Source organism: Eurosta solidaginis, chromosome 2 (genome assembly GCF_040869045.1).
Source record: "Eurosta solidaginis isolate ZX-2024a chromosome 2, ASM4086904v1, whole genome shotgun sequence".
Taxonomy (NCBI): domain Eukaryota; kingdom Metazoa; phylum Arthropoda; class Insecta; order Diptera; family Tephritidae; genus Eurosta; species Eurosta solidaginis.
Window position 1 is genome coordinate 12,444,385 of NC_090320.1, and position 26,067 is coordinate 12,470,451.

At 34.9% G+C, this 26,067-nt stretch overlaps 2 protein-coding genes across 3 annotated transcripts in view; one reads left to right on the forward strand and one right to left on the reverse strand.

Annotated features, from left to right (window-relative positions):
• The window catches only part of Nckx30C (solute carrier family 24 member Nckx30C), an 849,440-nt gene that overhangs the window by 795,472 nt on the left and 27,901 nt on the right, over window positions 1-26,067 (reverse strand). Inside the window, exon 2 of the mRNA XM_067764396.1 lies at window positions 16,597-16,642. The gene's annotated coding sequence lies outside the window, so the exon portion shown is untranslated. The remainder of the gene's footprint in view (window positions 1-16,596; window positions 16,643-26,067) is intronic.
• On the forward strand, window positions 5,056-25,902 carry LOC137239294 (lipase 3). 2 transcript variants are annotated; one of them, XM_067764430.1, is made up of 4 exons: window positions 7,927-8,066; window positions 18,829-18,985; window positions 20,873-21,616; window positions 24,158-25,902. In XM_067764430.1, the coding sequence occupies exons 3-4, from the start codon at window positions 20,879-20,881 to the stop codon at window positions 24,545-24,547; spliced, it is 1,128 nt and encodes a 375-aa protein (XP_067620531.1). In that variant the 5' UTR covers window positions 7,927-8,066; window positions 18,829-18,985; window positions 20,873-20,878; the 3' UTR covers window positions 24,548-25,902. The 2 variants fall into 2 exon arrangements, with proteins under 2 accessions (XP_067620530.1, XP_067620531.1); XM_067764429.1 differs by lacking the exon at window positions 18,829-18,985 and having other exon boundaries at window positions 5,056-8,066.

Genomic DNA, 26,067 nt, shown 5'->3' on the forward strand with positions numbered 1-26,067 from the left:
CTCTCGACACCTTCCATGATTCCGAGCCATACATCAGAACAGGTATGATGAGTGACTTGTAGAGCGAGAGTTTTTGTTCGTTGAGAGAGGACTTTTCATTTCAATTGCCTAAAGAAGCACTTGTTGGCAAGAGTTATTCTCCGTTTGATTTCTAGGCCGACATTGTTTTTGCTTTTAATGCTGCTTCCCAAATGAACGAAATCCTTCACAGTCTCGAATTTATATCCGCCAACAGTGAGGTACAAAGGCCGCGATGACAGCATGTACTTCATCTTGTCCAAATTTACTGCAAGATCCACTTTTTTTTTGCTTCTTTATCTTATACCAACTCTCATCTTGTCGAAATTTACTGCAAGATCCACTTTTTTTTTTGCTTCTTTATCTTATACCAACTCTTCGCCTCCCTGTTTGAACAGCCATTACTTGGCACCTTGTGATTTTTTAGCCGTGATATTGGATGCCGGGGAGTGTTTTTCATCATCGGCTATCGGGGTATCGGGTTCGTCTTCCCCCACACTCTGTACGTCAGTTACCAGGTCGCCATTGTCGTTCCTACAGGAATCTGCCCCGGTCTTCAAACCCTAGGTCATTAAAAGAGCATGAAATATGTATGGTAAACCGAAAGTAATAATAATAATATTTTTTCGCGATAAATATCCGGGGGTATAGAATGTGGTGTGTTAATGGGAGCATTAATTGGTCATCCTACACGTTTTAGGCCGACTCCATGTGCATCTGATAAGGCAGATAACTTTTTTGCTGAGATACATTTCATGGCAAAAACACAATCGAAAGGTTTGCCAATCCACCAAATCAATTTGATGTTAGTTGTTCGCCCGCTTTCAAAAAGGAAGAAAAAATATAATCCGAAAATTTAATTTTTACTCCGGCGTAGTCGTTTACTCAGGTAACAGTTTTAAATACTCCGAACACTGGTAGCGAATAAATCGGAAAATTTCAAAAGCGCTACGTCATCAAACTTTTTTTTTTTCAAATTCGATTACAAATACAACAATTCCGGAATGCGGGATCTTAGCTCATTCGATTATGGGGTTCAATGGCTAGAAAAGCAGAATTGTAATGTTGTGTGCATTAAAACAGCAGTGCAGAGGTGATAATAAATTATATACCTACCAAGTTTGTAATGAATTTGAGGGCTTAGCGCGGTGGACCTGGCAAGACTAAAATTATATTCACTTCATTTGGATCTCTATGCAGTGTGTCTTCTATGAAGTAAATATTGAAAGATTCTAAAGCTCCTTTTAGATGAATCGTTTATAAACTATTTTCATAGAAGTTACCATAAATATAACAAAATACTTAAGATACAAACCTCTGCCTTATTAGCTTTGAGCTTAGTTGAGTAATAGATAAGCTCTGATACTGACAAATGGGCTGTGATATTAGATGAAATAGTTCTTCGATGATTAGAGTAAAAAATCTTCGATAGATTTATGGACCAATAGCCAGTTGTAGCAAATATCTATAGCGGTATACCTAGACGCACATTTTACTACAGATTACTGATCAGAAATGGCTATATATATAAAGGCGTGTCATAACTTCAAGGATGCTGCAGTTACTCGTATTTGCACCACTGTGGTGCCTAATATCTGTAGATCTTGCCATTATTCCTAACCTCGTAGTAAGAGTTGTCGGCGGTGTTGTTGAGTGTGGCCTATTATACGCTTGGGTACTTGCACCTTCAGCACGACTGTCGCAGGAACGATTTCATTCGTCTAACTTCCAATTCGCAGCAAGTTATTGTTTAATTATCAAAAACTTTTTCATTCAGGTAGGCCCACTTCACGACTTTTAACGGCATTAAAAGCTGTCTCGGCAGCGGTAAGACAATCTACTGAATAAACTGGTGTTCTTTGTTGGCCGTCCATAATGTTTTAAACAGTTAAGCGCTAAGTAAAAAATGTTAATTCAATAATCTCAGATAGCAACACCGCTAATTGATTACCCCATGTATATGAGTCAACCCAATACAAAATTATTGTTTTAATAATTTGGGAAAAATTTAAACAACGTGACATCCGCACTCCTACGATGGTTGAAGTGTTACAAACGCATTCACCCACGTCATGCCTTATTTGTTGTAAACCTTATCCCAATTGCCGTGGGAGTGCGGGTTCAAATCCCACTCCCGGGAGAAAAGGCTTTAAAAAGATTTACAAGGTATATTCGAAACAGCTGTCGCCTTGTCCGTCCTGATGTCACGTTGTTTAAATTTTTTCCAAATTATTAAATAAATTAAAAATTGCTTCAAACAAATGTGTTCATACATTTAAAGCAATAAGGGTAATCCCCGCTTAAAAACTCATACAAAATTATTGTTCTCTACAACTCGAAGCGATTGATGCACCTAATGAATGTGATTTGGGATCATCAGTAATAGAAAATTCGTAGCAATACTGTGGCCGGTGTTTTATCTAGCAGGCTCGTAACTTTATTCACTACCCCTTTGCCAATCCTCCTGCTGACTTGGGTATAGGACTTTATAGTAAACTATTTATATCTTTAAGTAGCTGGTAAGGCCAGACGCCAGCTGGCGATAAGTGAAATCTACAGCGATAAAGAGTGGTCGAAGATAAGTAGCCAGCTTAACGTAGAGATAGGCAAAAGGTTACCCGAGCAGTAAAGTATCTAGAATTTGTCAACTAGGGGATCAAATACCGTTCACGAATAATTATAAATAAAGAAGAACCTACTCGTGGCAGAAATACATTTGGAGTGCTTGCCAAACCACTGCCGAGGGGCGACCCCGCTTAGGAAAAACTTTTTTTCTTATTGAAACAATTTTATTTTGATAAAAGTTAATTGTCTTAGATATTGTAAATTTGCTAGATTTGTTGAGCTCGTTCGCTCAAAACTTTTGATGTATCTTTGCCTGGGAATTAAACCCATGATCTTCGGTGTGGTAGGCGGTGCACGCTACCACCACACCACAGCGACCGCCCAACGAATAATTGGTGACTGCATTACTGCTAGAGTTCTCCGTCATCTAATGAAGGCTACCAGCTGTGGTATACGCGTGCCCATGACAGTCGGGGCTAGAAACGAGGATTAGCCGTACCACCTTGCAATAACATCAGCTGTGGTATGACAAGTTCGAAAGAGGATAGCGCAGGGCAGATCGAGGGTATTCGCACCAGGGGGCCTACTCTGTATTGCGATGCGAAAGGCAGTGCGATGCGAAAATAAATTGCGATGCGAAAGGTAATTGGAACTCTGTAGCGCTATCGCATCGCTAACAATGTCGCTTTTTTATTTTTCGTTAATTTTTTGCTTGAGTATGCATCACTGACCAAACTCAAAGAAAGAGAACAAAAGAAACAAGGCGATTACAATTTCGGCAAACGATTAATTTTTGTTGAACAAATTAAAAAAAGGATTCTGTAGCATTATGGAACGATTTAAATGAAGAAAGGATTGATTTAAATGAAGAAATCCTCCCAGTTCAGAAATTGAACTGGAAGAAGTGAACGTGATAAATACAGAAAACGTGGAAAATCATAGAATGGGAAATATTGCTAGTTGTATCAGAGAACAAATAAAAATGACATGATTTCAAATAGAAATGCTTTATAAAAAAGTGGTTTCGATTTAATTGTTATTTATTTATGTATTTTAAGTCCACTAGGATTACAAATTGTTGCTTTTGTGTTTGTTTTGTTTTTTTGAGTTGTCCTATATATTTTTAAATGAATATAAAGATATCAATTTATAAAATCATCAATTAATACTTACATATTTGAACAATGCGAATGCCTATTACTTGTAGCAAGAAAAATGCGAAAATGAATGCTGTTTGACATTCGCTTTCGCTTTACAGAGTGCCGGCAATGCGAAAAGGGAGAAAAATTGCGAATGGGCAAAATGTGAATGCGAAAGTCAAAATATACATGCGAATGTCAAGATACAGAGTACCGATTTTGCGATTTCGCGTATTTTTTCTTTCGCATCGCAATACAGAGTAGGCCCCCAGTACTTTGGCAGCGAATATAAAGTCACGCAGGTATGCAAACGAGGTAAAAATCCATAACGGCCGAAATCCAAGATAGTCTAGTTTGACGGCCTACCTTTAGCCGCGTTACAAAGAAAACTATTGCCGCTCTTTTGTTGGCGCGAATGTCTTGGGAATGATTTCTTTCGTATATTGAAATCGATTTCCACCAGACATACCCTGTTTCGGGTATATTCTAAAGAGTTTCTTTGACACGAGTCAATTTTCTGACCAATATTTTTACCAAAATTCACCTGTGCTAGTGTAAACACAATTCAAGACCTACTTCACATATAACGAGATTATCTTCATTTTCGTACTCAACTAGATTTTCTAAATAAATGTTTCCCTTCGGTAATTGGTAATTATGAACAAATTTTAGAGATGCCTATTTTTTCATAGAAAGATATCTATGTAGGTTCTCATCACTAGATCGAAGCACGAAATAGAAGACAAACGTAAAAATTTTACAGCTAATAATCTAGTTCATAGTGATGGGATAACGTGTAGATATGTAAACGCGTAGATTAGCTATTGAGGATTTATTGTAGATTAGGTCATGTGTGAACTTGGTCTAAGACCCTTATACATAGCGGAATGGTACTATTCAAAACTGTCAACAACAGCAGGTAGAGTGATAGCATGGTTCAACTATATACAGGTTGGCTCATCTGTAAAGCAACAAAATATGTCTGTTCAAATTGTCAAAATCTGTGTATTGGTGTTGGTGCGAATGATATGGAATGGAAACATAAAACTTAGCAGTTTTTGTATGTGTAAGTAAAATGTTGCCAATGTGTTGGTTTCATTTTGAGTTTGCCATCTCCTTTTGACAATCCCTTCGACCATGCAATGTCATAAATAAAATCAGCTGATGAGATGAGCCAACCTGTACATAATTGAACCATGAGTGATAGGGTGATATAAATTAAGCAAAAAATAATAATTATACGCAATTGTCAAGGTAAATAAAAAATTTAAAAACTGTCAGAGAAAATCAATAAATTTTCAGTTTAAAAGTAATTTCAAGAAAAATTTTGTAGGAGGCGAAAAGAATGTGCAAAGCAAAGAATAGGTATATAATAGATGAATAATTAAAAATAAATCAGAAATAGACGAACCACAAAGAACTAGAAGAACCATATAAAGAAGGAATTAAAAAAAACTACAGCAAAAATCAACAAATGAAGTAAAACTTATAAAAATAAAAGCTGAGACAAAAAATTGTTTGCCGAAAAGAGCAAAGTCAACAAAAAACTCACACACGCAATAGAAGTAAACAAAAGAAGCCAAAAACAACAAAACACAAAGAAAAATTAAGACGCGAAAACAAAAAATAAAATAAAAATCGAATCAAAAGCAATAAAAGTAGTCATAATAATAACAACAAATCAACACGGCTCTTATGTGAGAGACACATCCACACCGTCATACTATCAGCGTCATGACCGGCGGTTTCTCTGCTAAGCAAATTGTTGAAGTCAAAACGCTAGCATTAGGCATTAGCGCAAAACAGTCGAACAGGTCCGGCCGTGCCAAATGGTCAAACTACGCGGGAAGCGCTTAAACACAAAAAACCAATCAATTTATATATTCATACATATGTAAATAAGTTGTATATATTATATACAGAAGGTACTCGCGCGAATCGCAGTAATAAATCCAACTGGACTCAGTGAAATAAATTAAGTCAATTTATTGATTATATTGGTTTCATAGACAACGACTTCAGTGAGTTGTGAAAGAGAAGACGTATATGTCTGTAAAGTGTGAAGAACAACTGAGCTGGTCGTCATCGAAGAATTAATTCAACTTCTTGAATCGATGAGAAGCAGGGGTTAACAAAATATAAAGGATTGATAGTAAAATTGCTGAACTAAAACAAATAAGAGAGGAACGGAAAGGCTTGTGAGTGATTTCGCCGCAGGCATGCGGTTCCAAAGTCAGTTCTGCAGATTGCAGCTGTGATGGAATTGGAAATAATCTAACAGATAGTAGATAGTTACTAGTAGTTCAGAAATCAATTAACTGAAGGAGTATCAAACAAAACGTGATAAACGAAAGACGGAGGTAACGAGAATTTGATTCTTAGACAAAAACGTTGGGAGCATAAAAGAGACAAGAAGATCTGTAGCCACCAGAATTTACTTTGGGAGCTACGGAAGTGTTCCTAGATAAAAGTTGAGTGCAAAACAAAATAATAGGCAAAGAAACTAGAGAGACGAAAAATAACGCCTCGAGCGATAAATATTTTATGATTAAAAACGGAGTACGGAACCAAAAAACCTTTATATAGTGCGAGCCAAAGTCCGTACAAAGGCAGAACAGTAAGAAGAAACAAAAATTGATCTTTTACAGATATATACAAACTTATATATAAACTTAAGACCAAACAAATAAACTAGGGTCTGACACGAAGCCCAGTTATCCGAAAAATGTGCTTGATTAAGAACTAAGTTTGGAATAAAACAGCGTTTAGAGAAACCCAATTAAGGTATAAGGACAACAAATATCACAAATCGGCAGAAGTCTTCTTTAACTAAAAGTTGACATCAACAGCAAAACCTGCGTCTGAGCGTCGAAAAATATTGTTATTGGCTTAGAACGGAAAAATCAATCAGAGAAAACAAGTTAAGATCTAAGATAAGTCACAGAAATCGAAAAAAAGAGTTTCTTGTATGCAAATTTAGATCGCAACCAGAAGCAGGATCTCAGATGCAACAGTTAAAAAAACTGTTATTGAGTTTGGCATAAAAACAAATTTATACAAGACCCAAGTTGAGGTCTAAGGCAAGTTCCAGAAATCGACCCATACGATAAAGAAGTATTTAAAAAAAGAAAAACTAAAAATTCAGCCGTGTCCAGAAAATTTACACAAGGTTTCTTTGAAACGAAATTTAATTTGTAATAACAAAAACCATTACGAAAAACCCATATAAGCAAAAAAAAATAATCCTTGAGAAAACATTACTCACCAAACACACGTCCAAAAAACGATAAAACACTGCAAATTGCAAAATTATTTTCAACATCTAATAAATAATAAAAAAATATATATATAAAACTCTACAACTGTGCAATAATCACACCACTTGTCCATAGCAACTAAAAACTTGTACACACAATAAAAAAAAAACTACAAAAATCTCAAAATAAATTTATCAACAGAACGCTTAATTGGCTAATTGGCTCATAACGGTATAGCCGATTGGCACTCTAACAGCTGATCGCTAGAAAAGAGAGATAAAGTTGCAAACATAAAAACGGAAAAATATTAAAAAATATACCACTAGTTGCAAACGCGCAAAAACAAGCACAAGAACTTGTTTGAAAAAAAAAAAATTTAAGAAAAAAATTATATAAAAAATATTGCATGTGAACGCCAATTGAGTGAGCAAACAAAAAACGCGTGAAGTAGAGACAGACGATCTGTAAAGTAACGATACAAAAATATTGCAGAACAAAAAAATTGCAAAACAAAAATTTGCAAAATTTTCCTTTTATATTAATGATGCAAAAAACTAAGTACAAGCAAAACAAATGGCTTAAGTATTGCAAACACATATTTAAACAATTGCAATAATTAAAAATTATTAATTAATTAAAAAATAATAACAAAAATATTTAACAAAAATAAAAACATTTACAATAATTATAAAAAAAAAAAACAAAATTGTAATTATCAATTACAACAGCCCACAGTAATTCACTTAGTAACTATTTTAATTATTATACAATTTATATTTTGCACAATTGCCTAATTATTCGCGTGTTTCTGTGAAGTGTGAAAAGCATTTTGCTTTAATTGTTTTTTCTACATTGTTTCTTTAAACCCCAAAAAGCCAAACAAACAAAAAGCAAAAAGTGCAAAATGGCACAATTCAGTAATTTACTACAACGCTTGCTTGCCAAACAAAACAACAACAATAGCAGCAGCAACAACTACAACAATTACAACAACAACATACAAAATGTCACTTGGTTAACATTTCTCACGATGTTTTTGATGATCTTCAATATGCATTTTAAACGAGCGGAAGCACTCAAAGTGACGGTAAGTTGAAATTTAAAATATGCAATTGATGATTTGAATATTTATAAATTGATATATGTACATTCAGTAAACGACTGCAGGCATAAATTAATGCATACAATTTACGTACAGTTTTGTGCAAAGAGTTAGCATACCATTGCTAGGGGATAATTCACCTTTTTTAAAGTTATAAAATCAACAAAAAACTCAAATATATTAAAACGAGCCTGACCCGTGCGCATCTTGCGCAACCAATATAAAAGTCTCGTCAAATATCAACAGAAATCAGCTGTTCTATTAACTGACAGCTTGCGCTGTCATCTAGCGTATAATAGCAACCCGTGCGCATCTTGCCCAAACAATATAAAAGTCTCTTATCAAATATCAACAGAAATCAGCTGTTCTATTAACTTACAGCTTGCGCTGTCATCTAGCGTATAATAGCAATTACCGTCGATCAATTAAAACGTACAGCTTGCGCTGCGATCTAGCGTACAATAGCAACTGCCGGTAATGGAGTGCAAATATTCACAATAGTGTCATAGTACAAATAGATTTCTTTGTGTGCTCACAATCGTTTATTTTTAACAAATTATTTTAATAAAATATAGCTAAACAAAAGCACTACGACCAAAATTGCCCAAAGCTCGCTATTAGCCCGAGTCTTCATGTTTACAACCAATTTTATTTATTATAGATTTGGATTCCAAATAAAGGCGAAAAAGGAACCCGTACATAAAAACAGGAATTAGAAATAATATATATGATTATTTTCATTTCGAGGTGCTATACGTAAAAGTTGGTATTACGTATTAATTATAAAATTACTATTCACATATACATGAGTTTGGATATAGAAAATGTAGAAACCGTGGACAAATTTCCACACGTATGTATATTTTGATAGTAAAATGGAAAACTGTCTATGGTTTCTAGCATGGCGGAACCAGGAACAAGTGGCGGCCGAAAATCAGTCATCATTAGTTCATCGATTTTCAAAAACAAAGTATGGTTCCGTCATGGTTTCTAGAGGCGAATAAAAAAATAAATATCAATTGTTTTTGTTTTTTCGGCCTATTGATAACGGATTCCGGGTTCGAGTTCGAGAGAGGACTTGGTCCAAAAACACCCTTTCTCAGCATTTGTTTCATAAACACCCTATCTAACATCAAAATGTATCGATTTTATGTTCGGACAGGACATTTTGGAAAAAAATTGGGATATACGTTTTTTCAACAAAAATTCTGAGATAGAATGTTTTAAACAAAAAACCTGGATAGGGCGTTGTCATAACGGCAGCGGGGATATGGTGATATTCCACACTGAAGTCGATATGAGAATGTTTAGAATGAACAAAAGCTGCAGAAATTTAGTGTCTCATTCTCTATTGCGGAAGGAAACTTTCTTTGAATTATGTTAAACAATGGAAATATTTATACCATTTGGAAATTGCTCCCGCCTTCTTCGTGACAAACTGAAAAAAAACGCAAAAGCCCCGTCGCATAAGTAGTTTTTCATATAGATGCTTTTAACGCAATCTTATGTAAAATGTGAAGATTGCACGTATTTTTATGAAGAAAGGCAGATCGAGCGACACTGGCACCATCTGACATTGAAAAAGTAGCCAATTCCAAACATTTGTTGCAAGCAAAGCATAGGAAGAAGAATTTGACATTTGCTTTGGCAAAGGGTGCTTTCACACTTTTCAAGTGAAATTATTTTTCCCACTCGTTGGTACTTTTCTAACATTTATCACAGTTAAAGTCTGCAATTTAACAAATAAATACGACACAAAATATGTAAGGAAACAAATTTTCTTGTATAGTAAGTATGTTAATTTTTATGTGAATGGGCAAGGCAAAATCAACTTTAATAGCCAAGTCTGAAGTTCCTTTATATTTAAAAACATCTTGCGTGATTGCGGTGGTGTTACTGGCATGCATAGGATTGCGTTGAAGGCATCTATATAAAAACTTCATTGTGGCTCGGCCTCAAGGTTCGAACGAAACTGATAAAAAATAATTTTAACCGATTCTTTCGCTTGAGCTATTGTTCGAAAACTACAGCAGCGAACAGAAAATAACAATAGCAACTTTTATCAAATGTCGTCAATAAATATCCCTGAAGCTTAGTAAACCAATCTCAAAACCTAGAAAACTCGTGAAAATTTTACAAAAATTTCGAACTTCTTATTTGGAGTTCCTTGCATTATTTTAGTATTTGGTTTTGTAGCCCAAACAAATTTTAGTGTAACAAAGTACAAATTATAGGTCTCTTAAAATTCGCTTTACTTTTTGACAATTTTTCTTCCGAAGGGGGTTTTCCTCCGTACATAATGTGAAACGTTTTTACTTTGCAGAAAATGCTTATATTTAAAGCAATACTGTACAGTTGTTTACGCATAAACACACACATAATGCAATCTGCGTCCAAATGCTATCCAATAAAAGTGCCAGATAAAAAAAAAAATAGAATTAGAGCAGAAAAACAACAAACAACAAAACCAAATTATCACATTTTCGTTAGAATTTGCTGCTGCGTAATTGGTTACAATGTGGGGGCCCGTCCCCAATTGTTGTTTGTGCCAACAATAAATATCGTTTGTTGCGATAGAGCAAACATGTTTCCATGATAAAGGTCGATTCAAAGTGTTACAAAACGAATGATCTAGATTCTAGAAACTGGCGGTGGGCTCGTGCGTGAAATCAAATACTTATGTATGTAATAATATTAGTTAGTTTACAAATCTCGATAATAATGGCCCTGTGCGGTAAAAGATTGGAAGTAACACGTAATTACTTAACTTTTTTAAAAGCATAGGTCCGCATATGAAAACTTTGTAATGTATTATTCAATGGGTCCCCGAGAAACAATTAGCTCAGCATCAAGATCGAAAGCGGCCAAAATAATCCGCTATTTTCTCATAGTAGCCAAGCAGAGGGATGCTAGCGTGTGTGGCCAGCATTTATGCTTTGATATATTCTAGCTGTTGTCGAGATTTTGCATAAACTCCAGGACCAGTGCTTATAATGTAAAAGCCATCAATTATTACCTTCGTACTGTAAGATTATCTAGGTCCAGTATAAGTGCTTATTGACTGATGTGTGGAATATCACTCAATCTCGGCTGTCAGTTCAAAAACGCCCTATGTCAGGATTTGCTTCAAAAGTGTCCTATCTGTGAGTTCGGTGAAGTACGCCCTATCTCAGCATTTTTTCATAAACCCCCCAGCTTATGTTAAAATGTATTGAATTTAAGCTCAGATCGGACATTTTTCAAAACAATTTCTGAGATAGGGCGTTTTTGGAAAAAAAATCTGATATACGGCCTTATTCAAACGTTCTCAGAGATAGAAGCGATCGATTTATAGAATTCAAGTTATATATGTAGGCGCTCTAAACAGATTCTCCCAATGAGTTGATCCCAACCGTAATCAAATTTACATATTTACATCCAATGTCCGGTCTGTAGCGATCGCAAACTTCCCAGTTGGTTTAGGCGTAGAGGATTGGTTGGATTTATTCATAAACTACTGTTGAACAGAACTACATATATCCTCAAAGGAGTGTGGGATCACAATCCATAGAAGTGGCACGCTACGGATCTATATCCGTTAAAGGACCATCGTAACAACAACAACAACGTAGTAATAACTGAGTTATCGATATTCTTATCAAAATAGGGAAAGAAATTAAGTAGCTTTTAGACTGGGTGTGTCCGATCCAAATAAAAAAGTTGCAAGTCCGTCCCTAAATTTGAAGCTTACGGAGGGTATCGGAGAAATTTTTCAAAAATCAAATTGGGTGTGGCAAATATATTAAAACGAGTTATGCAATCGTGTGAGTAATAACCTTGCAGAGAGAATGGGAGACAGTCGCGAAATCGACTGTTTTGCACTACAGCTTTAATGACTACATCCGAACTGGAGCTAATCGAATGCAGAGCGGGACAGTTGGTAGCAATGCTTGTACCTACAAGGCTTAAGTCGAATCTATATTTATTTTAATGACTCCTTCAAAAGCCCTGCAAAGCGGGACAATTGCCATTTCGTAGGCATCACAATGTTAAAAGTGTCAGTTGAAAGCACTGCGAGGGGCAGAATTGCAGCTAGTACCTGCTCTTTTAATGAGATAGTTATGTGCTAGTTTGGAAATAGTGCGAAAGCTACACTTCTATTACAAGTAGTGAATCTGTATTATTAGGTGTTTTTTTTCAATTTAGTTTCACTCAAGCCCTCTTAAACCTTGACCTTGATATTTACACAATATTTTTGCTTTATTAAATTTTTAATGTTTACTAATGTAAATTTGCAATCAAGAAGTAAAAACAATGCTCTCATTGCTCATTGTTCATTTATATATGGTCGCATATATGTATGTAGGGATAAATCTTTAAATATTTATGCACATTACATGCATTCCTACTTATGTAAGAATTTGCAGGAAAACAAACATAACAGTCATGAAAAATCTAAATATAGTTACAAGAAAATAATAAATTTTTTTTTGTAAATACACTTAGAAAAAGCACATACTTTTTTGAGTAAGTTATTGTCTAAACAATGCCATTAAATAAAGAAAATGGAAAATACATTAAAGGATTAAGTGAAAAAGTTTAAAACATGCTACTCCAGAGAAGCAATAGCAACAAAAAATATGCTCTGCTACAGCTTTGGCTCTGAACATGAACAGAGTATAGAGCAGAACCGTCGCATTAAAAAGAGATAGCATTTTAACGCTCTGCTATGAGCTACGTCGTGTTTTAAAGTGGAGCAAAAAATAAATAAAAACTTAGAGCGAAATGCTATAGCTAGGGGAGAGATAGAAAGAAAAATGTACTACTATTTGCTATGTTGGGCTTTATTATTCAGAACTTTGCCAACCACTGATTTTATTAGGTAAACATTTTGATGTATTTCGTGACTTAGTGGGTAGAACACTCGACTTCGGCGCCTATGCTGCCGAATAGCAACATGTCCGCTGATATGGTATGAACTTATTTATAATATCATATTTATCTAATCTTCTGGTTTTCAAAATATTGATTTTAGAACATTTTTTGGTGTACTAATATGCAGTGTGATGCTTACATATTAAACAAAAATATTATTTACTAGTGATAACTTCCTTAAAAAAACAAAGTTAGTTATAGCATCTGTTTAGTTCGCTGAAGGTTCAAAGTATGTTTTATTAATATTAACTTATACGTACTTACGTTTGTATTCATGTTGCGTAAATTTTAGAAAAGGTCTAAGCGTGTGTCAATTATTTGAGTAACGTGTGAAAATGATCACCACTTTGATAGCGATGACACCATGACAAAAAATCAATGTCAATAATTTACAACACTCAATTGGGCTATAAAATATCAATTGCTACGAATAGGATCTCGAAATTAAAAAATACTTTATGAAATCGCTTACTTTCCTGCAGCGAAAATGGGAGGCAGGGTTTTATGACTTCCTCCGAACTGATCCCAATCCGATACAGAGCAGGACAGTTGGTAGCCTCACTTGTACCAATAGCGCGAGCTATATAATGTGGCGAATGTTGACATCACTAGGCTGTTAGTAAATAATCACGCAACAACAAAAACATGACGCAGCCACTCTTATATACATACATGTCCACATTAATAGGTTCGACACATAAGCAGTTTTTCATATTGATGAGTTTAACACACGCTTATGCATTATGAATAGATAGCACGTATTTTTATGGGGAACGGTAGAATGAGCGACACTGGCGCCATATGATATTGAAAAGTAGCCAACTCCCCAATTTTGTTCCAAGCAAATCATAAGAAGAAGAATTTGACATTTGCTTTGGCTAAGGGTGTTGGGACACTTTCCAAGTGAAATTATTTTTCCCACTGGTTGGTAAAATTTCTAACATTTTTCGCAATCGAATACGACACAAAATATGTTAGCAAGTATTTTTGTTGTATAGGGAGAATGTTTACAACAGTGCTTCGCGAAATTTTGTATGTGAATGGACAAGGCGTAATAAACTACAATTGCCAAGTCTGAAGTTCCTTCATACTTACAAACGCAACATCTTGGTTAATTGTGGCGATGTTATTGGAATGCATAAGCTTGTGTTAAACGCATCAATATGAAAAATGTCATTGTGTCACAGCCTTAAAGCTAGCAACACTTATGTAGAAGGCGACGAACACACGTATGTAGTGATCAGCGAAGTATTTACTCACACATACACACGCATATGGCTATAAACTACAAATATACACGTATATAGCTCGTAACCAAGCATGAGCTACAAGAGTTCTAGATGGTGAAACGTCTAGACCTTTGGAGAAATATGCCGACAAGACACGGAGAGTATAAAAGCAGCGCAAGCTGAGTAATCAGTTTTGATTTAAACACGCCATTGGTTGTGAAATATAATTGTTATACTCCCAAAGTAATCTAATAAAAACCATTTTTCAATACAGAATATTCTAGTTACAATAAATTTAAATGAATTGCTCAAAGGAAGCGACTATTTCAAAACCACCTACACCTGAACCTGTTAAGAACGCGTTCAAAACATTCGCAAAGGAGGACAATTTCTATTTCGTAGGTTACTGCAATGTTGAAAGTTTCAGTTGAAAGCACTGACAGAATTAGAACTAGTACCGTCTATAAAAGAGATAGTTCGGAACTAACGCGATTCGCTACAGATTTGTTATGAGATCTTCTTCAAATAGAAAATGCTTTCAAGTTCAAAGACTTCAAAATTCCTATATCAATTGAAAACAACATTTATAGACATTTTTGAGCAAACGACTAAGGAAATTGGTCTGTTAAAACAACCAAAGTCACAATGTTAAGAGGAAACGACACAAAAACTTAAATTAATTAATAGCAGCGTTTGCTACATTCACTAATAATAAAAAAAGCTATTAAAATAAATAAATATAAATATAACCCAATAAACATTTGTTAGTGTAGGTATATTTGTATGATAAGTACGTCACCTAGAATTGGAGAGCAAAGCTCAAAAGCACAGCAAATAGACATAGAAACAAAAAATGTATGCAAAAAAATATTCGTGGATATCAACATATGTAGGTAAGTATTTATATCAGATCTGCAAACCGAGGCGAAAAGAGTTTTTGTGCTTTATTAAATGTTTGGGAAAAAATTCAAACTTATCATCAGGACGGACAAGGCGACAGCTGTTTCGATTATACCATGTAAATCATTTCAAAGCCTTTTCTCCCGTTTTTGTGCTTTGAACTGAAACAAAAATCTAAACTAAAACGTCATTGAATTAACCCTCAGATAGATTGTGGCGTCTGGCCAGACGAAAAGTCTTTATTTTCTTGAATAACTTTACTTCTCCCCACCGATCATGAAAAGCTTTAATGATTTTAAGTTTAAAGGCGGTCTTTATAATAATTCCGAAATCGATATTTTTGTCTTTTTATTTTATCTGTTTTTTTGTAGACGAACATATTTTTAAGCCTATAAGACCTCATAGATCGAATTCATTTCAAAATTTATCAATAAAAATTCAAACTTACACAGTGTGCGACGAGTTTTCTTCAAAATTTAAATAAAAATTCAAATATTTGTGGATAAAGTTCGAAGTGTCAAATTTCGTCTGGCCAGACGACAACGCTAAAATGTGTTGAATTTATTCATCGCTAATCGGAGGGTTAAAAATGGTTCGTTTTGATTCATTATGGGAAAATGTATAGGAGAGAGAGTGAAAGTCAGAGTGAGAATAATAGTGGGAGTTGGAGGGAATGTGAGTGGGAGTATTATATAGACGTAGGGGGAGTGGGAGGTCAGAAATAGGAAGGAAAATGGAAAATTGAGAAGTGGAAGAGTATAATAAGGAGAGAAGGATCAACCATTTTACATATGTAGGCAAACCAGTTTTCGGGCAGGGCAACATCTCCTGGATATCTAGTTGATTCCTTTTGTTTTGTCCATTTTCCGACGAGACTAAGACTAAATCTTATTGTAGTAATGTTTAATTAGTAAATAAATACAAATACAAATTTGATTTAAATTGGAGAGTTTTTTCGTCAGCCCTAGTTAAATTTGTTTTGGAATAATACCGGTTTCGGTTTTGTGCCATCGTCAGTGTTGTTTTTCGTTAATTTTTCATAGAAAAAATACTTTATAAACTTAGATTTATATAAGAGATGAATCCAAACTTTTGGCAAAATTTGACGTAATTATTTGAATTTGCCACTGTGACAGTGTATCCGCCATTCCGAGCTTCTTAAAACTGGGCTCAGTCAAAGACGTGTATATAAAAATTAACATATTTTTTTTTAATTTTCGTTATTTTTTATCACTTGGCATAAAATGATTGATTTTTGGAACCGGTGCAGGGTTTTCTTAAGTGGTTCCAACCACTCAGCCGAAACATTTTATATTTTGTAACGATTTGCTACCCTGATATAGGATGTACATACATACAGCGTTTAGATGGGAGCACATATGTATGTATGCACTTAAATGAATTAAAGTGTGTCATGTTAAATGAGAAAATTGTCCGCAATGGAAATCTTTAAGAAAGATTTAAAAACTTACCACAATCAAAAATTTCAACCTTCAACCCTTGGCAAAGAATAGTTTTCTGAAAAAAAAGATCATTAAGATTATTAAAATATCAGCCAACCACAGCTTTTGACCATTCTCAGCATTCTTTTGCAGGACGTCCTTTTCTAAGATCCATCAATTATGAGATAATGCATTTTCGAAAAAAATTTAGATTTATAATTATAGAACTTATATTATAAATCTAAATTTTTTTCAAAAATGCATTATCTCATAATTGATGGATCAACAGGTCTTTTAAGCTAGCCCAACATTTCCAGCCCAATCAAAAAACGAGACCGTACTAAATTGCACAATATTTAATTCTAATTTAATACGGGTTAATTAAATTTATTACACTTGTTTTTTTTTTTTTTAAATATCGAAGGTAGGGCTAGCTCAGCCTTTTATTAGCATTGAATAATGTGCAATTTAGTACAGTCACGTTTTTTGATTGGGCTGGAAAAGTTGTGCTAGCTCAAGAGACCTTGGATCCACAAAGCCTTACCTAAGATTTTGATTAAAAAGCATTATATATCAGAATTGTTTTCGAAAACATCCTATATCAGAATTTTGACCTTATACTTAATGTGTTATGAGATGGGCTTTGAAACATGTTGAGATAGGGCGAAATTTATTCGTTTTTTGAGATATAGTGCTTTTGAAGAGACAGCCGAACTATGATGATCTACATGGGCGATTCTCCGCGAGCTCTCAGTTTTAGTAACCCAAAATTTTGCAAAAAAAAATATTCGATTTCCAAATATTTTCAATCGTGAGTTCTATGAGTTTTTATAGCTAAAAAACGTTCCCAAAGTGGACGAGCTACAGCTATTAATTTCTGTTCTTGATACTGAAACCTGCCACGGTTGTGACATTTTGACAATAAATTGCTCATTAGAAAAATCTAGTATGACTCGCAAGATTTTCCGTAAAATTTTAAGGTTATGTCAGCAAACTTTAAAGAAAAATGGTACAATAGACGGTACTTAACTTAAAACTACAAAGATACAAGTGCCACGGTTGTGACGCGATTTTTTGATATGTACCGTTTTTCCAGTTCTTCAGTGTTTAAAAATTGATATTAGTTTTTTTAAGACTGCAAACATTAACATGGAAATATGCGGGGACACTTGCTGATCAAAATTCGCACTCACACGAAATTCACACGCCACAAACCAGTGTGCAATAAAGCAGTACCAACCTAACGATTTGAATAAAATTGTTTACTCAAAAACTCATGGACACTTTTCAAAATCAAATTACAAAGCAAAAACAGAAATGTTATCATTAAAACAAAATTTAATATTGCAGATTAGGTGAAGTATTTAATATAATGACAGTTTATTACTCGTTTAATTAAAGATTAAAAAAGTTACCACCTAAAACGTTATGGAAAATGTGGTTGTGGACATGCCATGTTTGTGACATTTGTAGGGTATTATGAACTATAACTTCATAAAACTGATGACCAGTCAATAAAATTCAACATTAAACTTTAAAATAAATATAATTTTAACTCAATTACATAATTTAATTCATAGAAAATGCTTTAATATATTTCAAATTTCGAAGACACAAAACTGTAAGCTCGCGGAGAATCACTCACATAGCTATGGGCGAATAAATGCTTTGTCTCTCTGAAAGCTATATTGTCTATCTGTAGGATCATGCTACCTGAGATGCCGGGTCGCAAGCAGTCCATATTTCTATATAGTGGGCGATCACCTCGGCACAGAATTTGTTACAAAAACGCCCTACATCGAAATTGGCTTAAAAATGTTTTTCAAAATTGTTATGAGAGATTATGTTCCTAAAACTGAAAGTCGAGATGGGTCATTCTCACTCCAGCCGCTTTTTTTGTACGAAGAAAGGAGCATGGATCTTTAGGTGATCTTTTGAACGATTTTGGTGAGTTTTGTGTTTAGCCCATGAACTAGCGAAAAAACCACCTGGACCTTAATATATATATGTACATAAATCAATATTATATGTGATTAGGGGTGCATATGAGTTAGCAGCTCAAAAAATTTAAATTAGTGAAATTGCAGGCGAATCTTTAAAGATTTCAGATTACAGGCAAATTTTCGATATACTTAATTTTCCGCCTATTCACTTAATTTTTCTTGTACTGCATAGAATTTTAATATTATATTATATTGATTTTATAAAAATATCACTTCTAAATAGCACACCCTAATGAATCATATGTGTATTATTTTCCAGTTCACTCTACCATGTCGACCCATTCAATTATCACAAACGCTTCGGCACCTTCAAATTACTTAATTGACAATTACGAATGCTTGGTGGCTCGCGATACGCGCGAGGTTTGGCCTTTGAGTTGAGCCCCGTCTTCTACCGCACGTAACGCACTTTTGAGGTACGTCGCGTGAGGCATCATAGCTTTGCTTTGATTGTTTATATTATTTTAAACTTTTTATTATTTTTTTTTTTGTGTCATATATGTATTTCGCACTTGCTTTGTTTGACTTGTAATCATCGATGCAAAATTTCAATTTAACGTATACTTTGTAAAGGACGGTTACTTCCCCCGAGCGAATATTGGAGACGGCCATGCAAAACAAAAGTTTCGCACTACAGGTTAAGTGACTAACCTCCGAAGTGGTGCTAATCCGATGCATAGTGGGACAGTTGGCAGCCTCACTTGTCCCAACAGCGCTTAAGTCTGAACTATATGTATGTATTTAAAGCAGGGCTCTTCATTCATAATTGAGTTAGTCGCCGCTTGGCACCATTGTGAATGATAACTAAGTGTGATATCTTATCTGTCAAATGTCTGACAGGATGTTCAATATGGCTACTTTTTAGCGTTATGACAGGGTGCTCAATATGGCGTCGCCTATCTTCAGCGGGCGATAGAAAGAGATACAGAATGAGACAGCGATAGTCAAATACAAATCAGGTGATCCAATCACTTTGGAATTTTGACGTCTATGCAGAAGATATCACACTTAGTTATCATTCACAATGATTGGCACTTGGCGTAGCAACATCGGTGATGGGTATCGGCTGATCGGTGTCAAAATATGTATAAATAATTATGCGCGATACTTGCTAGTAAGCGAATAAATGAAAAATCATCGCGATGATTGCGCTCTCACTAATATAGGCGCACTTTCAATTTTGAAGAGCCCTGATTTAAAGCAATCAATCAAGGGCTGCGACTACGACTGAAGCAGTTACGAATGCGTTCAAGAGGTTTGCATTTGTGGGTAGCCTTCATTTCATAGGACATCACAATGATAAAAATGTAAAGCGGTAAAAGAGTTAGAGCTTGTCACTACGTTTAATGCAATAGTTCTGCGCTAGTTCGAAAGTATTGCGATTCGCTGCAGGGACTATACAGGAGTTGCCACGGTTTATGGGATAACCTTACTTATGAACTAAGCAGAGCACATTTCCAGGGAGGCATGCGCATTTTTTTTCATAAAAGTGGATGACTTTATAACATTCTCTTATCCGAGGCTTTGCTTTTGATATCATAGGAAGTGACTGTTACAAGACGGTCCTCAAGCCCAGCACAGAAGTCAAAGAATACTAAAATTGAGATTTTTTTTGAAACGGTTGGCTTCTAAATGCGTACTTGTGTAGTTTTAATTTTTTTTAATACATTCTTTTTTGTAACGCTTTATTGATTTTGTTATTAAGTATTCTTTTAATTATTTAGTTAGTCCCACTCAAACTCACATATGATAATCAATGACAACAACAACATAATCAATGATAGTTTGAAAGCAATAAAATTATTATTATTATTATTATTATTATTATTTATTTATTTGCATAATAAATTATGCAATAAACTTAAAGCTAGGCACTAACGACTAAGGTTTTCAGCCTGCAATTATAAAAGTCAAATATCAAAATATAGTTGACAAGTTCTCAGTATTTTTGTAAATATTTTAATATTTTCTTCAGATGTAATTGTTAATAGTTCTGGCATGGTTTTGTTGTGGTTATTACAAATGTTAGAGATTGTTTTGCAATCAAATATTAGATGTGGTACAGTTAATTGTGCTTGGTCGCAGAGGCTGCATATCGGCGGCGAGGTTCGGGAAAATATGTGGGAGTGGGTGAGCCGTGTATGACCCAAGCGTATCCGAGTGTATTTTTGAAGGTCTCTTTTGGGAATATTGCGTGGGTATATGGCTGCTTTTCCATTAGGGTTAATATTCTTGTATAATGCTGAATCATTAACTCATAAGAAACACATCTAAAATTTATTTCTCTTTTTCACTTTTTCCAGGCAAAAATGATATCCAATCACAATTATCCAGTCGAAGAACACATAGTGCAAACACCGGATGATTATATTCTCACAGTTTATCGCATACCCGATTCGCCAAAATTACGCGGCTCTAAAAATTCGACTACCATTGCGCGCGCCACCAAACCCGTCGTTTTCCTACAACATGGCATTCTATGCGCCTCCGACGATTGGATACTAAATGGTCCTGACACATCATTAGCCTATATGTTCGCCGATTCTGGCTATGATGTATGGTTGGGTAATGCACGCGGCAATACCTATTCACGTCAGCATAAACATAAACATCCAGATTCATCGGATTTCTGGAATTTTAGTTGGCATGAAATTGGGGTTTACGATTTAGCTTCCATGTTGGATTATATACTTGTTGAAACAAATGAAACTGCTGTACATTTTGTAGCGCATTCTCAAGGCACAACAACATTCTTCGTACTCATGTCGACGCTACCGTGGTACAATGAGAAAGTGAAAACGGTACATTTGTTGGCGCCTATAGCTTTTATGCGTAATCATTCATTCTTTTTCTCGAAAGTTGGTGGAGTCCTTTTGGGTAATCCATCTTTTTTGAGTTGGGTGTTAGGTGGTATGGAATTGCTGCCTATTACTAGCGTACAAAAGCTATTATGTGAATATGTGTGTTCGGTGGAGTCAATATTCCGTTTTTTATGTTCGGGGATTTTGGATTTGATAGGCGGTTGGGGTACGCGGCATTTGAATCATGTAAGTAGATATGAATTTCTTTTAAAATAAGATCAAGGACAGCAGTAGTCCACATAACACGATCATTAATTTATATATAATCCCGATATCTACCTCAATGGTGGCTAGAGAAGGACCGTTGTATAATGGTGATATACACCTCCATATTTTACTAACCTGCAGCTCGTCCCAACAGTTGTTACACTGCACTGACCTTGGGGTGATCCGGGATTGCTAAAACTACTCCACCTTGACGACATCCAGACCTAGGGCCTCATTCTCGATTAAGAAACTAACGTTCATTTCGCCTCAGACACGAATCGCTAGTGTATTTGCACTATGTTAACGATGGCAACATATTCTGGCGAATGTTGACATGAGTAGGCTAGTTAATAATCACGCAACAACAAAAGCATGAAGCAGCCACTCTAATGTACATGTACACATTAAAGCTAGCCACACTTCTGTACAAGGCAACGAAGAGATACCTCACGCAGACAAATTTAGTCATCAGCCGAAGTTGTTACTCACACATACACAGGCATATATGTACCTCAAATACCAAGCATGAGATACAGCAATTCTAGAAGGCGAAACGTCTAGACCTTAGTAGAAATATGCGGACGCGGCAACAGAGAGTATAAAAGTAGCGCAAACTGAACAATCAGGAATCCGTTTGATTTAAACACGCTGTTGTGAAGTACGTGATATTGAAGTATAATTGTACTACTCCCAAGTAGACTAAATAAAGCCCATATTGCAATACTGAATATTGGAGTGATTTAATCAAAAGTTTAGCGATTCGAACGTTAGCAGAAGGTTTGGAATTAGTGGAATTTTCCCAAATTCGTTACAATATCATTTGACAATTGCTTTCGCCTTTCTGATTGACATAAAGTAAGAAACGTAGAGGCCGAATGAAAATGATAAAGAACACCATTGCTAGACGAAATCGTTTGTTTGGGCTATCGTTCGAAATACAGAATGAAGACCCTAACCATTCTACGATAGTTCTTTCACTAGTTTCCAGGTTGTTACAGCTCCCCAGATATACAAGTGTTATAATGTTGTGCTAGGTGCACACTCTCACAATTCAATTTACTCGATATCCCAAAAAGCCGAATATGTTGTTATCGACAGCCATCAGTTGACAACATCGTCATATTAACCGACAGCTCCAGTCTTGAAGGGAAGGGAGGACTTATCTTTAAACTGGGTCTAGGACTGAAGACCTCTTCTCGTTCTGGGCGCGCTAAAAGCATTGATGTAAAGATTCGAGAACACAAAGACGATCATTGAGTGGCGCAAATCGCTTAATAAAATTTGCCAGCTCTATAGCACCGTCTTATATCGGTTCCTAGATACAGAAATAATGAAGTCAGCTGTAGAGCAGATAAGCTGATGAGGAGGGCTACGACCGCCAACATCCTTCCAGAAAATGCTTTGAGAGATATACTCATGACTTCTTTTAAGCACCGTACGAGTTCAATCATTATATAAACAGGGCAAATATGCCCTGGTTAGCGCTGTACAGGTGCGAGACATCAAGACTAGTTTAGGGCTCTTATTTAGAAGGTGCACAAAAACACTTTTGACCTTAAATAAGAGGGGGGTATCGTTCTGATAAGATTTTCCACTGTACACTGTGTAATAGGCGTTTCGCGCTACGATAAGCATCGGATCGGATTTATCCCACGAAGTTAGATGAAGCTCCTTTCCGCTTCACTAACTGGACTTATTTCTGTCATATCGCTTACGAGTTAAGTTTAGTAGAGCTCTATATGGCCGCCGGCAAGTTAGGTTTAAAGAATGACGGTTTTTTGGAGAAGTAGGAGGTGCCAAACGCCTTATTAGGCGATGTTTAAATTCGCTTTATGTCCGAAATCATTTGAAGGTTTGCAAAATTTATTATAGTTATTGCATATATGAGTGAGAGTGCGAGTGGAAGTGAGAGTTTGAGTGGGAGCTGGAGTGGGAATGAGAGTGGAAGGTTGTGTGAGAGGTAATCGGAGTGATAGTGGGAGTAGAAGTGGACGTGGGAGGGAGATATGTGGAATAAGGGATGGACTAGAAAAATGAAGGATAAATAGACGAATATGGTATAGAAAGAGAAGAGGCGAAGCGAGGCTCACTTTTTGAATGTCGGCAGAAAATTTTCGTCCAGGACAAAGTCTACCCGGTAGACATCATAATATAATAAGATTTTTGTCTCTAGAGCAAATAATAAATGGTATAGCGATATGATCTGAATCACGATATTAGCAAAGTCACGACTTTTAGAATGCTCCTACAAATTTTTCTTTCACACTGTTTGGTTACACTGAGAAACATTAGATAGATATATAATTTATTGAGACACATTAATCGTCTTTATATCTTAAAAAAAAAAGAACCAATATAACAAAGTCACGACAATAGCTAAGTCAAGACTTGTTGAAGACTCCTACTAGGCTGCAAAGAAAAAAATAATGGTCTTTCCATAAAATTTTACTAAAATGAAAAAATTGTAAGAATCCTTCATCATAAATAAATAACCATATACCATCTTCTCCTACATTTCAGGCACTGCTGCCCCATGTATGTGAGACCCACCCAGCCGGTGCGTCAACAACGCAAATCATCCATTACCTGCAACTATACACATCCGGTGATTTTCGACAATACGATCATGGTATCGAATTAAATAAGAAATATTATCAACAAGAAACACCGCCAGCATATAATGTACATCAAATCTCAAGTTGTGTTAATATGTATTATAGCAATAATGATTATATGTCGGCGGTGGAAGATGTGGAATATCTGGCAACACTGTTACCATGCGTAGAACTATATCGTATACCCTATGAAGACTGGAATCATTATGACTTTTTATGGTCGGTAAATGTTAAGGAAGTGATAAATGATAGAATAGTTAGTAAAATTGCAAAACATGAAATGGAAATTTTATGAGTATAATATTTTTTGTATATATGTATGTATATAGGTGCTATATATTTATGAATATATGGGAAATGCTCGTAGCCAAAGTCTGTAATATATTACTTTGTAAGTGCTTATTGTAAACAGTTATTTTAATTTTTTGTTTTTCGTACATATGTCTTATAGAACGATTATTTTAACGCAATTAATGCGTAAAAATTAAAAATATTTAATTAGTGAAATACAATTTTTTTATACGTACATACATATGTACCTACGATATGCTGTGACAGAAAAAAATCGATAAAAAAAAAAAATTCTTAGCAAATGAAAATTGAACACAAAATAATGCCAATACTCAACAGTTTGTGAAATTTTTCGTTTAAGTACTAATTATAAAATATTTTAGTATTAGCAGATAATATAAAAATAAAATAAAAACTTTTAAACTAATAAACTTTTGCATAACTTGAAATAAAAAATTAAATATTTGCATATTATAAGTAGGCTAACTAAATGAAAAGCTTTTTATAAGTAACTTACAAAAATAGACTTGAAAACCAAAAAAAATGTTAAGTATTTTTATACTTTTGTTATAACCTAAAATAAAAACTATCGATTTTTTTAGGTGTAGATCTGAGGTGATTTTCTGAACAAATCAAATTTGTAAATTTAATTTTAAATATTTTTACAACCAGTTTCACGAAAGCAATTAAAATATTTTTAACATTGTGGATAGAACAAGTATGATATCTTATCCGTCAACTGCCTGAAAGGATGTTCAAGATGCCCACTTTTTAGCGTTTTGACAGGATGTTCAATATGGCGGCGCACACGGTCGGCCAAGGCGAATCTATACCAGGTGGTGGCAAAGCGAATTCAACCAATTCGCCGTGCAGATGAATGTCAAGTCAAAAGAAAATTTTCATAGATTTCGATTAACTGATATTTTGTTGTACAAGGCTTTGTATGGAAAATTATCAACAAGAGGCAATCAGCTGTTGGGATAACACCACCTTATTGAATTCGCCTTGCGATCGGCTATCTTCAGAAAGATATACAAAATGAAACCAAGATATTCAATTAAAAATCAGGTGATCGGTGCTATTTGTAATTTTGACGTCTATGCGGAAGTTATCACACTTGTCTTATTCACAATGATTTTTAACTCGAAATTAGAAAGCACCTTAATTTTTCATTAAAATGTCTTACGCTAAACTGGGTGTAAATAATAGAATGAGCTTTAAGATACATAAGTATTTATGGAGTTCGCGACTTGGGACTTTTCGTCGAATACGAATACGGAATCCATAATTAAAAAGAAAAATTTCCAATATTGTATATTTTGTAATAAATAATAAATAAAAACAATTTATTTCAATAAATTTCTTGTGTATGTATTTAATTCGCGAGCTTTGCTCTTATTGCTTTATACAATGGTTTTTGTTATTGATATTAGAGAAAAATTGTAAAGATTACAAACGGCGATGGTTACTAGGACATGTTTCTGAATTTCACTTCTTCATCAGCTAGCTTTTCGGAGGTCTCTT

Excerpts from the sequence above, each read along its gene's own strand:
- LOC137239294 (XM_067764429.1), top strand. The coding sequence starts at position 7,884 with ATGGCACAATTCAGTAATTTACTACAACGCTTGCTTGCCAAACAAAAC. Across the intron at positions 8,067-20,872 it reads CGGAAGCACTCAAAGTGACG|GCAAAAATGATATCCAATCA; the intron begins GTAAGTTGAAAT and ends CACTTTTTCCAG. Across the intron at positions 21,617-24,157 it reads GTACGCGGCATTTGAATCAT|GCACTGCTGCCCCATGTATG; the intron begins GTAAGTAGATAT and ends CCTACATTTCAG.